Raw genomic sequence first — 17,192 nt, 5'->3', positions numbered from 1 at the left:
CTAGTAACCCACATCTTGCTGGCTCAGCCTCATCTGCTCAATAAGTCAGCACCATCGTAAGTAACACAGGCTAGTAACCCACATCTTGCTGGCTCAGCCTCATCTGCTCAATAAGTCAGCACCATCGTAAGTAACGCAGGCTAGTAACCCACATCTTGCTGGCTCAGCCTCATCTGCTCAATAAGTCAGCACCATCGTAAGTAACACAGGCTAGTAAACCATGCCTTGTGGACTCAACCTCATTCTCTCAATAAGTCAGCACCATCATAAGTAACACAGGCAAGTAACACAGGCTAGTAACCCATGGCTTGTGGACTCAACCTCATTCTCTCAATAAGTCAGCACCATCGTAAGTAACACAGGCTAGTAACCCACGTCTTGCTGGCTCAGCCTCATCTGCTGAATAGATCAGCACCATCGTAAGTAACGCAGGCACGTAACCCACGTCTTGTGTGCTGGGCCTCATCCACTCAATAAGACAGCACATCATAAGTAACGCAGGCTAGTAACCCACGTCCTGTGTGCTGAGACTCATCTGCTCAATAAATTAATGCTATCATAAGTAGCATAGGTAGAATCCCTGTACATTGTTTAAGTGGATCAGCCACACATGCCTAATGTAACTGGAATATATATGGTGACACCATCATTTGAATGTTTGGGTACAACGTGTGAAGCCCATTTCTGGTGTCCCCCGCCGTGATATTGCTGGAATATTGCTAAAAGCGGCGTAAAACCAAACTCACTCACTCACTCACATTTTAATGTTAACCATGAAATAGTATATGCATTAAAACAAGCATCTTCCAAATGACAGGGAACTGTATGCTCCAGACTGACATAGGAGAGTATCCAACAATCACTTCCATCTGTTTCAGGAACCTATATCAACATCAGAAACTGATGTTCATTGAGCTTGAACCCCCTCTGCCCCCAGTGAAGGGGAAAGACAATCTACTGAACCCGATCTCGGGGATTAAAGACAAACCCGGGCTTATAGCGGACCCCCAGTATGGAGGACCGCATGTTGTACAGGACACATCTAATGTGTTCCCAGTATTAGCTTTTCTCAGCACTGGACTTGTAGTGCTCTTCTTGTTGAATCAATATTACCGAAGTCGCTCCCGGCCGAAACGGAAGCGTCCTCGACCTCGCAAGCTGCAGCAGCTTATATATGGAGCTAAAGTGCCAGGAGTATGATGAAGTAAGGGGTGTGTCAAAAGCTTGCATCAAATTTTTTCGTGGGAATTTTGGAGCGACAATCTCCAATGGCACTTGGTGGAAAAGATGAGTACAAAATATGCTCCCTCCTTCAAAAGTAAAATGCGAACTTTTGACATGACCCCTACAGCCCTGTGCCAGAGGTTGACATGGAAACTATGTTGTTATTGTTGGATGAATTCACAGGAATGCCAGAACAGTGGAACTAGTTCCTTCTCACATGGGTGAAGTAACAGACACAATTTGACAAATCAAACCTTTTCTGAACCTCCCTGTTGCTGCCATGTTGTACTGCCATCACCTGTGTTCCTGGCTGCAGACTTAACTTTCAGCACTAACAAAGGACGTCTTGTTGGATGTGGCTTGTTTCTCCTTGTGCTGGGAAGGTCCGATTCAGAAGAGGTAAAATGATCATTGTGTGATAGGCAGGATGGCATTTGTGTCATGGCAAGATCACATTTGTGTCATAGCAAGGGTAAGGATTATATTTTTGAGTTCTTGGATTACATGGTAAGCTCTTTGCAATATGGCAAAATCATCCTTTGAACATGGTGGAGTGCATTTTGTAGTGTTGGCATTATCTTATTTGATACAGAGTGTGGTTTATGGTGTGGGAAAATGATAGCGTGAAAGTTTCGTCTACAAGACACTGAGGGCACAGAAAACTGGCTGCATTGAGGACATCACTCCGCTAAACATTCACACATTGTTGATAGCAATATTTTTTAAATGCTATGTTTTGGATTGTATGGGAGTTATATCCTATAGTACAGGATATGACTGCGGTCAGTTCCTGTGGCTTGGGGTTCCATGACCAGCCATGAGATCCTACTCATCGTCATCTAAGTGTCAAGGCAGAAGAGGCGAGCAAGTCACTGTTGCTGATGGTTAAGTAATCCTGCTATTGAAGGTTATCCTGACCTGGCCGGAAGACATCAGAATCCGGTGAACATCGAAACTCTCAGTGACTGCTGTTTCATGTTGTCGAAGGTCACATTTTGAAAAGCTTTATGCCTGCTTGCATCATCATAAGATCCCATTTAGATCATGTAGTGTTGATACAAATAAACAGGCCATTTTCAGAGGAACTAGGACACACAGACATGCAGGAACTTCAGCCAAGTGTTTGGACTCAAGTCACAGGTAGTTAGATTGAGTTGTGTTGAATACAAAACGTGATGTGTGCCTCCAAAGATGAATAATTGAACTGTTGTCATTGGAGCTTGGATGAATAGGGAACCCCATCACTGGACACATTGTGAGACCATCAACTTACCCTGTGTTTGTGTATGCAATAAGTATTGTATTCAATCATGTGCACAAGACGTTTCTGACAAGGTATGAGGTGACGACAGTGTCACAGCTATTACAAATGTGATATCTTATTTATAGGTGTTGTGTACGGCAACATGTATTGTACATAGTCCACATGGGATAGCAAGACAAACATAGAATTCATGTTCATGTGATCGTGTGTTGTGGATGTTGTGGGGAATATGGTGACAATTTAATACCTTAGTGAGATTATGGCTTGCGATTTTAGTTTGAAAATTTGAATGTGATTTTCAGTTAGTACAGGGTCATTAAACCATTCTCGTTTTATTGCTGCTAATGTGGGACGTATAGAGGAGAATGGAGATATTGCCATTATGCTGTGTACAGAGACAGGAACTGTTTTGCCCATTGGTTCATTGAATAAGTTACTTAACACATATTTTACTGTTCATGGGGACACTTGTTAGGATTTTTGAAGAAAAAGAAAGAGATCCTTTTGAGAAATATTATGTTGTCAGTTGCTGAGATTTTAACATCTAAATGATAGTCTCTGACCCTAACCAAAATGGCTACTTAGTGTTTCTATTTTTAACTCTTGAACCAAGTAATTCAGATTAAGCGGAACTAGAAAAGTGTTTTTGGTGTTAACATTATATATTTCTGTTCTTAAAATACTGATTAATATTTTGCACATTGTGTTAGCTAACCTTGACATGGTCAATGCAAGCTCATGTCATGGGGGGTGCGGTCGGGTAGCCTAGTGGTTAAGCGTTCGCTCGTCACGCCAAAGACCCTGGTTCGAATCCCGACATGGGTACAATGTGTGAAGCCCATTTCTGGTGTCCCCCGCCGTGATATTGCTGGAATATTGCTAAAAGCGGCGTAAAATCAAACTCACTCACTCACTCACTCACTCATGTCATGGGCTTCGTCAGTCATCAGTCTGTCCATCAAGGTATTAACGCTGACCTTTAAGAAACTGAATATCATCTTTTCAGAAAATGTTCTACATATTGTGAGGATTCATTTTGGTTACTGAGTGATAATTTCAACTCCATCAATTTAGGCCTCCTAACACGTCAATATTATATACCAAAAAATTAAGTTTAATAGTCTAATCGTACGATATGACAATATTCATCATTAAATCAATAGTAATATATGAAACAGGTGAGACTACAATTTGTGTCATGTAAAGTTTCTGTCAGTCTAAAAAGGTTTACGAATTGGATGTCCAATTTCATAATGTGCTTTTGATTGGACTATGCATAGACTCATTAGTTCTGCCAAAATATGACTTCAGAATTCTAGCCCGGTTGGGCAAGAATTGAAACTGAACACTTATAGTCAGTTAACTCCCTTGCCTTAGGAAGATAAGCAGCGTTCTTCCCTATCAGAACATAGCTGCAATACTGGTATAAGCATCCTGACAACCCTGTTGTACAGCGAACATCTTCCTGGGGAGAATCATCTTGGTTCATTGTGCTGTATGAATGTTGAGAACATGTTCATTGCATATTTATTGAAATAAGATACACAACTGAGGGTAGTTTCATGTTTTTTTGCAATAATTTATTCTTTCCAGTGTGTTGAATATTTTGTGCCTAAGTGATTGAAACAGATTTCCTAGTTGACCATGTTGAACAGTTTGTATTTGCACATCGGTAACTAACATTTCTTCTTGAAATATTTTGACCTGGTTGTTTCCTTTGGGCAAGAAACTTAAGATTGGCCAGTGGTATGCTTTGGCCAGACACTCTTTTCTTGTCTGAATGTTTCATATTAAAAAAAAATAATAACCAGTGCTATGTTTTGATTGAAAATGTGGTTTGTTTTTCTTTCCATTTTTGTTATAACATGTATTTTTAGATTTTGGGGGAATATAACCCTAACATCACAACAAGTTACATCTGCATCTTGCATCCAAGAAACTAAGAAAACAGGGGAAAGATTTCTGTCCTGCCTGACATATTTAATTAAAAGTGTTAATCTATCGGAGCAATAGTAGGTTTAAGAGGTTTCATTTTAAAAAAGATCTTCTCTGAGAAAATGTCTTGAGTGTTTGTTATTACGGACATGAAACTGGTCACGCCAGATGCATGACGTCAGTGTGAGCTGTGTCCAGTTAAAGTATGCCGATAATGTGTTTTGCTGCTCATTGGTGTATTCCAAGATCTTATATAAGCAGGCTTTGGTTATGTATTTAAGAAATGGAAAGGTCAAAATAAACCCAATTCTGAAATTTACGATTTTTGTGAAATAGAGCAATGAGACTATTGCTTATATTGGCATGCTTTAGACCTCTGTTTGTGGCCTGTACTTTTTTTTATAAACTACTGATATAATATTTACACATTTGTGTGACGTTATTAACATAATTATTGAATGAATACTAATATTTGAAGTTTAGAGATGTGACCGGTAACTGAGTTTCTTCCCGAGGGGTCGTCTTTTGATATTCTGGGGCGACACCTGGGATGGATAGGTTTAGGTCACTGGTTCAAAACATGCAGTTTAGTCCTGTAAAGATAAGCCTTAGGATTTAAATTCTTTTCACAAGCAATTTTTTTTACAGGATATTCATGTCCAGCGATAAAACCTGAGGAAATTTTTTTCTGCTAAAGTTATGTTTTTCTGGTAGAAATTATTATTTATTTATTTTTCAAACTCCCAGGTCCCACCCCTCTCCTGTATGATGAGTACTATTGCATGAGTGGAAGTTTTACTGCAGACAATAAAACACATTCAGGCAACACAAGGCCACAACAAATGAATTATGATGTTCCGAATCTATTAATCTCCTTTAATCAGTTAATGTGCAGAGAAGATTTTATGGATTTTTTGTCCTCGAAAACAAATGTCATTTGAAAAAAACAGATGTTCCCTTATCCCTTTGCTAACTTAAGGAAAATAGTATCATTAGAATACAATGTTAAAATGAATTTGTTGTGGCCTGATTGTTCTGTGCTGCTTTGAAACAATGCTACCACAGTATTTTTTACAGGAATTGCTTGTAAGAAGATATTTCTTGATGTATGATAAGTGTTAATGGAAAAACATGGAATATGATACAAAGAAAATAACAGGTTTCCTAAACATTATGAGAAATGATTGTATCTTTCTATGCTTTAAGGACCATGCTTGTATAGTCCTCAGAAGTGTCCATGTCCATGCAAGATGTAGGTTCTCTATATCACATTCTAGTTTAATTTTGCATTTTATTAATTTTGTATATGTGTACACATTTGTTACCCTCTTTTTGGGGCATATTTTAAGTTACAAAGTAAGTATTTGTCTTTACAACAATGTCAGAATTTTTTATGAAACAAAATAATAATGATTTTATCTGATAGGAGATTATGACATTTTTGTTCTTTCTCATGAATAATATATTCAATTGGTGAATATTAGAAAGTAATTACTTGATATATGATATTCTTTAAATATGAATCAGTGCAGAAAATGAAATTTTGTATATTAATGTATGTCCCTTTCTATGATGTAATAATAGAGGATGGTTTATTTCTGCAAGAAGACAATCAGTTCATGTAATATGTGATGCTTACCTACCATTGACAATACCTACTTTGACAATGCACTAGAGGTGTACTGTCATTTTTTTATATTTTCAGTAAGACATAACTCAAAGGAAAAAGTACCTTATATATATTGAATTTTTTATCAAATTCAAAATGTCAAACTCTTTACACAATTTTTGTTGAGGTGTCCCATTATTTTCATTTAAAAAATGCAGCAGCTGAAAAGTGAAAGAAACTTTGAGGTGTGGCTGTCTTGTTTAACCTAGCAGTAATCTATTCTTGTCTGTCTTGGCAAGAGGTTTGTTGTGTAGAACAATCTGTAAAGCTACATTGTACATATCATTATTATTGATAATAATTCAGTTAATGGTACACAAATTCTTTTGCCTCTATAAGGATGCAAACAGTCATTGGATTTAGGGGGCACGGGGCCAAGATCGTCTTGGTGCTGCAATTCGCTATGCAGAGTTGCGTCCCTTGGGCACACCAGAATCCTATGATCGTGGGTTTGATTCCTGGTTATGTTTCTAGGTTTTTCAGCACCATACCCATGCATCAACTCGGGCTTTCCTCCCACATTAAGCTGACACGCCTTGATATAACTGGAATATTGTTCAAAGTGGCGTTAACCAAACTCACTCACTCATTGGGCTTAATCCCTGTAGACTTCAGAAAATAAACAGTTGATATATTTCACCTATATTATATGGGGCATTAAAAGTAATATGTCCTTATCACTTTGTATTGTCTAGAGACAGGTTACTAAAATGTTTTTAGCTGTTAGAGTTTACAATGTTTAAGTATCCCCAGACTGCTGTGTGACAAAGTAAGATGAATGAATATGTTGATGAAATTGTATTATGTGTGAAGTCTATTTGAACAAATGAACATGTGAGAATGTTTATACCAAGGGTCAAAATAAACTGGATCAGCTGAAGTTGTTTGTCTCTCTGATTTGTCACTGATGTTCACACTGTCCACCAGGATTTGATGTGTGAGACACGGATGTTCACACTGTCCACCGGGATTTGATGTGTGAGACACGGATGTTCACTGTCCACCAGGATTTGATGTGTGAGACACGGATGTTCACACTGTCCACCAGAATTTGATGTGTGAGACACGGATGTTCACTGTCCACCAGGATTTGATGTGTGAGACACGGATGTTCACACTGTCCACCAGGATTTGATGTGTGAGTCACTGATGTTCACACTGTCCACCAGGATCTGATGTGTGAGACACGGATGTTCACTGTCCACCAGGATTTGATGTGTGAGACACGGATGTTCACTGTCCACCAGGATTTGATGTGTGAGACACGGATGTTCACACTGTCCACCAGGATTTGATGTGTGAGACACGGATGTTCACTGTCCACCAGGATTTGATGTGTGAGACACGGATGTTCACTGTCCACCAGGATCTGATGTGTGAGACACGGATGTTCACTGTCCACCAGGATTTGATGTGTGAGACACGGATGTTCACACTGTCCACCAGGATTTGATGTGTGAGACACGGATGTTCACACTGTCCACCAGGATTTGATGTGTGAGACACGGATGTTCACACTGTCCACCAGGATCTGATGTGTGAGACACGGATGTTCACTGTCCACCAGGATTTGATGTGTGAGACACGGATGTTCACACTGTCCACCAGGATTTGATGTGTGAGACACGGATGTTCACACTGTCCACCAGGATTTGATGTGTGAGACATGGATGTTCACACTGTCCACCGGGATTTGATGTGTGAGACACGGATGTTCACTGTCCACCAGGATTTGATGTGTGAGACACGGATGTTCACACTGTCCACCAGGATCTGATGTGTGAGACACGGATGTTCACTGTCCACCAGGATTTGATGTGTGAGTCACTGATGTTCACACTGTCCACCAGGATTTGATGTGTGAGTCACTGATGTTCACACTGTCCAACAGGATTTGATGTGTGAGTCACTGATGTTCACACTGTCCACCAGGATCTGATGTGTGAGACACGGATGTTCACACTGTCCACCAGGATTTGATGTGTGAGTCACTGATGTTCACACTGTCCACCAGGATCTGATGTGTGAGACACGGATGTTCACTGTCCACCAGGATTTGATGTGTGAGACACGGATGTTCACACTGTCCACCAGGATTTGATGTGTGAGACACGGATGTTCACACTGTCCACCAGGATTTGATGTGTGAGACACGGATGTTCACTGTCCACCAGGATTTGATGTGTGAGACACGGATGTTCACACTGTCCACCAGGATTTGATGTGTGAGACACGGATGTTCACACTGTCCACCAGGATTTGATGTGTGAGACACGGATGTTCACTGTCCACCAGGATCTGATGTGTGAGACACGGATGTTCACTGTCCACCAGGATTTGATGTGTGAGACACGGATGTTCACACTGTCCACCAGGATTTGATGTGTGAGACACGGATGTTCACTGTCCACCAGGATTTGATGTGTGAGACACGGATGTTCACACTGTCCACCAGGATTTGATGTGTGAGACACGGATGTTCACACTGTCCACCAGGATTTGATGTGTGAGACACGGATGTTCACACTGTCCACCAGGATTTGATGTGTGAGACACGGATGTTCACTGTCCACCAGGATTTGATGTGTGAGACACTGATGTTCACACTGTCCACCAGGATTTGATGTGTGAGTCACTGATGTTCACACTGTCCACCAGGATCTGATGTGTGAGACACTGTCCTCCAGGATCTGATGTGAGAGACATTGTCCATCAAGATCTGATGTGTAAGAAACGGATGTTCACTGTTTAAAAATATAGATCCTTCTCCAAGCCATTTAAAGCTCAGAGCTATCTCTGTGTTGGTGAACTGTCGTGAGTTGTGGTTAACGCTGTGAAGAAATCCCAAAGTGACGCAGATTGTAGACATTCATAATTCACCACTCAGAAGCAGCCACGAGCATGGGTTCAGGTGTTGTCAACCTAAGAACCCTATTGAGGGCCAATCTGGGATTCAAACCCACGTTCACGTTCAAGAGACGGAACAATGCTCAGCAAATATCAGCGACAAACCGCTTGGATTCATGTTCAAAATGTTGAATCGGAGGGACATGCCATATGGAATGGCTTGTTCGATTGGCTGTGGCAAAATAAAGAAACGAACAGAACAAATTTTACTACTTTCGTATTTATTTCTAACTACTATACAAAATACCCACACGTTACATTGTACCAATACAACCATCTCTCCCAAAAAGATGACCAGGGGCATTATTATTCTATCCTAAAATATACAGGCAGTTTCGACGAATTCTGGAAGAACATTTCACAATCTCCAGCTGATGACTGACTGAACCTTCCTGAAAAGAAACATGTCCTAACAATGTCGCCCTCTTCCTTAACAACGGTACGTTTTCTAAAAGGAAAAAAATGTATAGATTTGTCAATAGACTAAACTGCAACAACAAGAATACATTGCATATTATACAACACTTACTAAATTGTACTCTACGTCAACTATTATTTACACCTGAACAAAAGCTCCATCTTTCATTTTCATATATCCCGAACTTCGATGTATGTTAGATATACCAACATCTGACATTGAACTGTCGAAACCGCCGATATCTACTATAAAGCTGGAACAAGAACATTGCCCTTGATTGCCGCGATCACTGGGTCATAAATGATGCAAAGAAGCAGAGGATGAGCACTTGAAACGATCTAATTAAAATCAGATCTTAGTTCCCGCTATGACCCTGGACCTAAAGTTATTTAGGCCTATGCTATGGCTAAACAAAGATCTGAGGAAATCAGAACGACCGTTCATCCGACCAATCAGAGCGTCGCTTACCAGATCAGGAATGTGGCCGTCGAAATGTATTTCTTTTAATCATGCAACCTCGAAAAGATTAACATGAGGTATTCCGAACGAGAGTTTCGGGCTAAAAGACTGATTCCGAATGCATGACACCGTCTGTCTTTCGCTTCAATGGGATAAACATTAAAAAAAAAAAGAATTTTCATAGCCCGTGGGAAGTACTGATAGATTGTATAAGACATTCCAGAATGTCCTTTTGTTCAGTTTTCAAATTTTGAATCGAGAACTTTGTCAAATATTTTTTCAAGCCTAATCTGAAATGGAAACCACCATTTTGAAACTAGTGCCGTAAAGCTGCTTTCTTATTGGCTAATTTTGATCATCTCGTTAGTCACTTCATTGGTCGGTCATCGGTCGGTCACAGTTCGCGAAAGGTCGTTCTGGCGTGACCAGTAATGGGATGTCCTCAGATCTTTGCTGTAGCGGTAGCGAATACTATCGTCTGATTTCAATGAGATAACATCTGAAAGAACAGTCAAATATAATTATTGCCATTGAACAGTCAGAAAACATATCATCATATAAGATATTTCGGTTTCTATATTTCAATACGAGTATGCCACTTTAGTCAGAAAATTAACGCAGGATAGGTTCTAAATATACTTCTATTTTAAATGGATATTAAATAAGCGTTTTCCAGGTGTATATGTATAATATGCGCACATCATAAATCCCGGGACACAAGACGCTCAACCGGACGTAAACTACAGTATTCGTATGAAAACATCATCAAGTGTTAACATTTTGGTCAAATGTATGAAAATTACAAACATACATATTATTATGAAAGGTATCCAAATCTAGACTGTTGTCTACTTAAACACATTGTTCACAACACTTTCTTTGAAACGATGTATAACAATATCACAATGTAAGTACTTTTTACCAAAAAAAGGTTCTGTATAACCGTTAGTACCAGTACCTTAAAAGAACAATGGGAACCCTGCAAGAATCAACTCATTTGGCCAGACTCGTTATTTCGAATCAATGCATACTTTTGTTAATCATATACCCAGTTCATAGATTACATATATATGTTATTAATAATGTTATCATATAAACCCGCGGTGATTCTAAAATTAACTCACGATACCATCACCTTATACAAATCGCGGTGATTCTTAAGTTAACTCTCTAACTTCTATATATTTAAGAGCTCCACTTGTTGTATTTACCTCTGAAGTAAGGCTAATCCACTGAGATACTCCCCACCCGTTTACATATACATCATATCAATATCTACACTCAATCCACATTAAGACATCACATCACTGTGGTGGTACTGGCGCTGTTGGCATGGGATGTAGGAACATTATTCAGCTACCTAAATCACAATCCCAGAGAACACCAACTCCGTGGTAAATATAAGCTTTAGAAACCCAGGACTATGCGTAAATATCGAATGTTTACGTTGCTAGGCATTCTCTGTGTTTCACTGCTTTATGGTGTTCCATGTTTTATGCTTTATGTTTCCGAACAGATATTCCTTATTTTCTGATCCACTCGGTTTATTCCGTTTCCTAAATAATAACAGCAACGGCGAAGTGATATTGCATTATTTCAGCACAAACCGTAAACCAACTTTATAGTTGGTATTACCCCAGAGCTTTTAATGTTAATAAGTTTCACACCGAGCAGCATGTCTATATGAAGGTGACAACTGCCAACAGATTGTGTACTTTTTTAATCACGCGAACGAGTGAAACTAGTAAATCCAGTTACAATATGAATTCCTCGCATAGATAACCGGGACCGAGGCGAGCCAAATGGCTGTAAACGGTTCGAAGGAGGGGAAATACGTCACAATATATGATGTGTAGTTTCATCGTTACTTCTAAATGTATTCAACAGATTGCGACATACTCTACCTCACAGCCTACCGCCCTATACGTGTATGCTAGACTATATTCAAATATCAATATTCATCTAGGAATCTAGTCCATCGTTGTAGTCCACATTTGGCCAGTCACTTCCCTAGTTGCACAAATGAGACTTGTACTCATGGTCCGTCGCCCATCACGCAACAACTCCTTGTTTTTTTAAACTTCCCTAGCTAAATGACCTCTGTTCATGAGCCACACTATACTTGTCTCCAACCATGGGCAGGTAGACGTCTTTAGTTACTATCGCCGTCACGTGGTCCCTCCTGAAGAATGCCGTCTCGAATGGCGTCTCTGGTCTTCATACTGACAGCCAGTGTTCCCTCTGAATAAAATAGTTTATAATTAGAACCAGGGATTACTGTATCCTGGAAATTTATTTCCTTAGTCTGGCCTTAGTCTGTCTCCCCGATCCTGGAGAATAAATTAAGAAAGGAAGCCAACTCAAGCCTAGTTTGCCTTAGTCTGTCTCCCCGATCCTGGAAAATAAATTAAGAAAGGAAGCCAACTCCAGTCTAGATTGCCTTAGCTCTAGATTAGGCATTGTTCTGGGCTCTATTATATTTTATATTTTGTAGATATATTCTTTTCAATAAGATAACTTTATTTCTTGGACAAATGTTAGTCTAGCTTTGCCTGTATGATGTCATCTTCCCGAGGCAAGAGAGTTAACTGACTATAAAAGTCCAGTTTCCACTCTTGCCGAACTTGGCTGGTATTATGGAGTTACATTTTGACTGGACTGACAAGTCTATGCATAGTCCAATCAAAATCGCGCACCGAAATCGAAATCCGGTTCGTAAACTGTTGCGCAGATTTCGGTCGATTGCAGTATTTGCAAAGAACTCGTTGTCAACAGATATTTTCCAAACCTTTTCATGTTTTTAATAAAGATGCCCGCGTGATTTGATGCACTTCGCGATGTAAGATCCGTTTTTATCATAACATAGATCTTGATTATCGATCAGATCGTCTTGACTGGGCGCCACCGTTTTGTTTGAAACAAATGCAAGTGATGGAATCTGATTGGTCCATAGGAGAGGCTTAAAAGGGACATAACTCGTAATAACCACTGGTGACGCTACGATCGAGCCCAGGAATTCCAGCCAAGTTCGGCAAGGGTGGAAACTGGATTTTTAAAGTCAGTTCACCACCTTGCCTCGGGAAGATGGTATGATGTAAGTTAACATTAAAGGTGATACTATTGATATAACTTATGTAAAAATACTGGGAACGGGTTTGTAGATGTAATTGCTTGTGATGAAATAATTATTAAAAAAGTCCATGGTAAGCTGGTGACCCTGGGTACAGTGAAGTCCCGTTCACCAGGACCCCGTTAGTTCGGAAACCCCGTCTTCTGAACGATCACTTTCTGTACAGTGTCAACACTTGTCAAAGAAACATACAACAAATATGTTCCCTTGATTCGTTAAAACGGTGAAAAGTGACATCGTCCTGATTAACGAATTTCCACATTAATGAATCATGGGTGCGTTCAAACCAAACAGTATTACACAGTAAATTATGTTCTCTGATAGCCGTTCAATATTCTTCTCTCTACTTACCTGGAACCGCTTCACTTGCTTTTTCTGACGTATTTGTTCATGTTCGCTTTCAGGCGATATACACAAGGCAAATCGCTGAAAAACGTAAAATATCAACTGAAAGTAAACGTTATAGTACAGCGTGCCTTATGTAAACCAACCTGGCCTAGCCTCTTGACCCACACCCTCAAAGCATTCGTAGCCTACGACCAATGTAACTCTACACTTAGGCTTAGAACGCTTGGTGAATTCAAGCATTTTCTTGGACAATTAATTTTTTTCGATAAAATCCCAGGCATCAAATGTTCTGTTCCTAACCAATTACCAATTATAAGCATAATCATCCACCCTTGCTAACAAATTATAAGTATATTCATCCACCCTTGCTAACAAATTATAAGTATATTCATCCACCCCTGCTAACAAATTATAAGTATATTCATCCACCCTTGCTAACAAATTATAAGTATATTCATCCATCCCTGCCTATCAATTATAAGTTTATTCATCCACCCTTGCTAACAAATTATAAGTATATTCATCCATCCCTGCTTATCAATTATAAGTATATTCATCCACCCTTGCTAACAAATTATAAGTATATTCATCCACCCCTGCTTACCATTTATAAATATATTCATCCAGCCCTGCCAACCAAGTATAAGTATATTCATCCATCCCTGCTTACCATTTATAAATATATTCATCCAGCCCTGCTAACCAAGTATAAGTAAATTCATTCAACCCTTGCTAACATATTGTAAGTATATTCATCCAACCCCTCATAATCAATTGTAAGTATATTTGCTTAACCCCTGCTAACCAAATGTAAGTTTCCTATTCAAGTGTAATGGTTGGATACGTACCTCCTTTAGTGTTCCCTTGGTTATGGCTAGCTTATAGATAGCATAGCCGGGTATCATACACATTGAGGACAGGGCTATCATCCACCCGATGACGTTAGCGTATTCCGGGTACACATAGCGCCCGGTGGCAGTCATGTACTCCAATGGGGTATAGGAAGCGAAACTCGATATCACTATTATCTGAATAGGAACAAAATAGTTTATTAAAACTTTATGTCAGTCACTACTTTGCTGAGACACTCAATCCTAAATGATACAATCTATCCAACTACAAACAACATCAGTAGAATGGGGTGAGTTACAATAGAGTTCTAGACATTGTAGTTCAAGTTCAGTTTATTCTCAGAAAGCCCCACTAACGTTGTTACATGACAGAAATTCATATTAATTCATATATGATAATTATATCAAGATGACAGGGGTCATATATAGAGAGATTTACAATGACATAATAATCCTGTTTATCCACTATTCTCAAGGTTTTGTACTTCTGGTCAGATGAAGAGCAGCTTAGGGGCTATCCGTTTGGGACAGATCTAGAGATTAGGTAATTCTGTCTATTGACCAGCAGTACCACTGGACAATGGCAAATAGTTTAAGGTTACTCCTAGGTCATGAACAATACTATCAGCTGACATGGACTAGAACAGAGCAAGCACAGATAGTTAAGTAAGTTACTTCAGACTGTATAAAACTACCCACAAGGAGTAGAACTGGGCAATGACAGATAGTTAAGTAAGTTACTTCAGACTGTATAAAACTACCAACAAGGAGTAGAACTGGGCAATGACAGATAGTTAAGTAAGTTACTTCAGACTGTATAAAACTACCCACAAGGAGTAGAACTGGGCAATGACAGATAGTTAAGTATGTTACTAAAGACTGTATAACACTACCCACAAGGAGTAAAGCTGGGCAATGACAGATAGTTAAGTAAGTTACTTCAGACTGTATAATACTACCCACAAGGAGTAGAACTGGGCAATGACAGATAGTTTAGTAAGTTACTACAGACTGTATAAAACTACCCACAAGGAGTAGAGCTGGGCAATGACAGATAGTTAAGTAAGTTTCTAGAGACTGCATAAAACCACCCACAAGGAGTAGAGCTGGGCAAAGACAGATAGTTAAGTAAGTTACTACAGACTGTATAAAACTACCCACAAGGAGTAGAGTTGGGCAATGACAGATAGTTAAGTAAGTTACTTCAGACTGTATAAAACTACCCACAAGGAGTAGAACTGGGCAATGACAGATAGTTTAGTAAGTTACTACAGACTGTATAAAACTACCCACAAGGAGTAGAGCTGGGCAATGACAGATAGTTAAGTATGTTACCCCAGACTTTATAAAACTACCCACAAGGAGTAGAGCTGGGCAAAGACAGATAGTTAAGTAAGTTTCTAGAGACTGCATAAAACTACCCACAAGGAGTAGAGTTGGGCTATGACAGATAGTTATGTAAGTTACTACAGACTGTATAAAACTACCCACAAGGAGTAGAACTGGGCAATGACAGATAGTTTAGTAAGTTACTACGGACTGTATAAAACTACCCACAAGGAGTAGAGTTGGGCAATGACAGATAGTTTAGTAAGTTACTACAGACTGTATAAATCTACCCACAAGGAGCAGAGCTGGGCAAAGACAGATAGTTAAGTATGTTACCCCAGACTGTATAAAACTACCCACAAGGAGTACAGCTTGGCAATGACAGATAGTTAAGTAAGTTACTTCAGACTGTATAAAACTACCCACAAGGAATAGAACTGGGCAATGACAGATAGTTAAGTAAGGTACTATAGACTGTATAAAACTACCCACAAGGAGTAAAGCTGGGCAATGACAGCTAGTTTAGTAAGTTACTAAAGACTGTATAAAACTACCCACAAGGAGTAGAGCTGGGCAAAGACAGATAGTTAAGTATGTTACCCCAGACTGTATAAAACTACCCACAAGGAGTAGAGTTGGGCAATGACAGATAGTTTAGTAAGTTACTACAGACTGTTTAAAACTACCCACAAGGAGTAGAGCTGGGCTGATGAACTTCCAGCAGATCCTCCAGTACAGGTTTGGTCTGCTCCCCGTCATGGCCTCTATGTCGTCACAGAATTGCTTCATGCCTGCATGTCACATGTAAATGTTAGATGGTACACACGGACGCACGGACATTACAATAATGTTATACAATGAGGAATTTTTGGAATCGGTGTTGTTTCGAGCTGCTGATGTTTATAAAAATATCTTGCTGTGTCCATATAAAAATAATCGTTATATCCATACAGAAAGGCAAGGTAGGTAACATCTTGATTACATATTCTGAATCGGGTGAACCAGGCATGGACCTACCGTAGAACCAAGAGACAGCTATCACCTGGCACAACACTGTGAACACAATAGAAGTCCCGGCCGCAAAACGATCCAGCATCGTGAACACGTACATTCCTCCCTGAACACAAGACCAGACAGTCAACATTGATGTTGGGGACTCCCACACGACACAAGTAATATACACAATAGGTGAGTGAGTGAGTGAGTGAGTGAGTGAGTGAGTGAGTGAGTGAGTGAGTGTGGTTTTCCGCCGCTTTTAGCAATACTCCCCGGCGGGAGACACCAGGAATGGGCTTCACACATTGTAGCCATGCGGAGAATCGGAACCGGGTCCTCGGCGTTACGAGCGAACGCTTTAACCAATAGGTTACTCGTCCGCCCAAACATTGCAAAGGCTCAATGGTTGCATGTTTTTTATTCGGAAAGAAATGTATGTATAAAGTTATTGAAAGGTCCCTAATTTTTGCGGACCTCTACCTGCACGTGGGATGGCACATGGACAGACATGTTCAGACGTTCAGACATGGAGCGATGCATGTCAGTATGGACCAATGAAATGACGGTCTACAGACCTCGTGGGACTCCGGGTTCGAACTCGTCCCCAGCAACCTATGCTGGTCGTAAGAGATAACCAAATGGATCGGGTGGTCAGAATCGAT

At 39.8% G+C, this 17,192-nt stretch overlaps 2 protein-coding genes across 4 annotated transcripts in view; one reads left to right on the top strand and one right to left on the bottom strand.

Moving 5' to 3' along the window:
* LOC124138924 (membrane-bound transcription factor site-1 protease-like) overlaps positions 1 to 6,972 on the top strand; it is a 41,085-nt gene extending 34,113 nt beyond the window's left edge. Inside the window, exon 29 of the mRNA XM_046505834.2 lies at positions 879 to 6,972. Coding sequence (XP_046361790.2) covers positions 879 to 1,200 — 322 coding nt within the window. The 3' untranslated portion in view covers positions 1,201 to 6,972. The remainder of the gene's footprint in view (positions 1 to 878) is intronic.
* Positions 6,973 to 9,199: 2,227 nt separating this feature from the next.
* LOC124138925 (sodium-dependent dopamine transporter-like) overlaps positions 9,200 to 17,192 on the bottom strand; it is a 98,474-nt gene continuing 90,481 nt past the window's right edge. For all 3 annotated transcript variants that reach the window (XM_048398882.1, XM_046505835.2, XM_046505836.2), the window contains exons 11-15: positions 16,552 to 16,651; positions 16,225 to 16,325; positions 14,203 to 14,382; positions 13,358 to 13,432; positions 9,200 to 12,117 (exon numbers count right to left, since the gene is read on the bottom strand). In XM_048398882.1, the coding sequence (XP_048254839.1) occupies positions 12,094 to 12,117; positions 13,358 to 13,432; positions 14,203 to 14,382; positions 16,225 to 16,325; positions 16,552 to 16,651 (480 nt within the window). In that variant the 3' untranslated portion in view covers positions 9,200 to 12,093. The remainder of the gene's footprint in view (positions 12,118 to 13,357; positions 13,433 to 14,202; positions 14,383 to 16,224; positions 16,326 to 16,551; positions 16,652 to 17,192) is intronic.

Source organism: Haliotis rufescens, unplaced genomic scaffold, assembly GCF_023055435.1.
Source record: "Haliotis rufescens isolate VD_foot unplaced genomic scaffold, xgHalRufe1.0.p SCAF_19, whole genome shotgun sequence".
NCBI lineage: Eukaryota > Metazoa > Mollusca > Gastropoda > Lepetellida > Haliotidae > Haliotis > Haliotis rufescens.
This window is presented reverse-complemented; position numbering and strand designations above follow the sequence as displayed.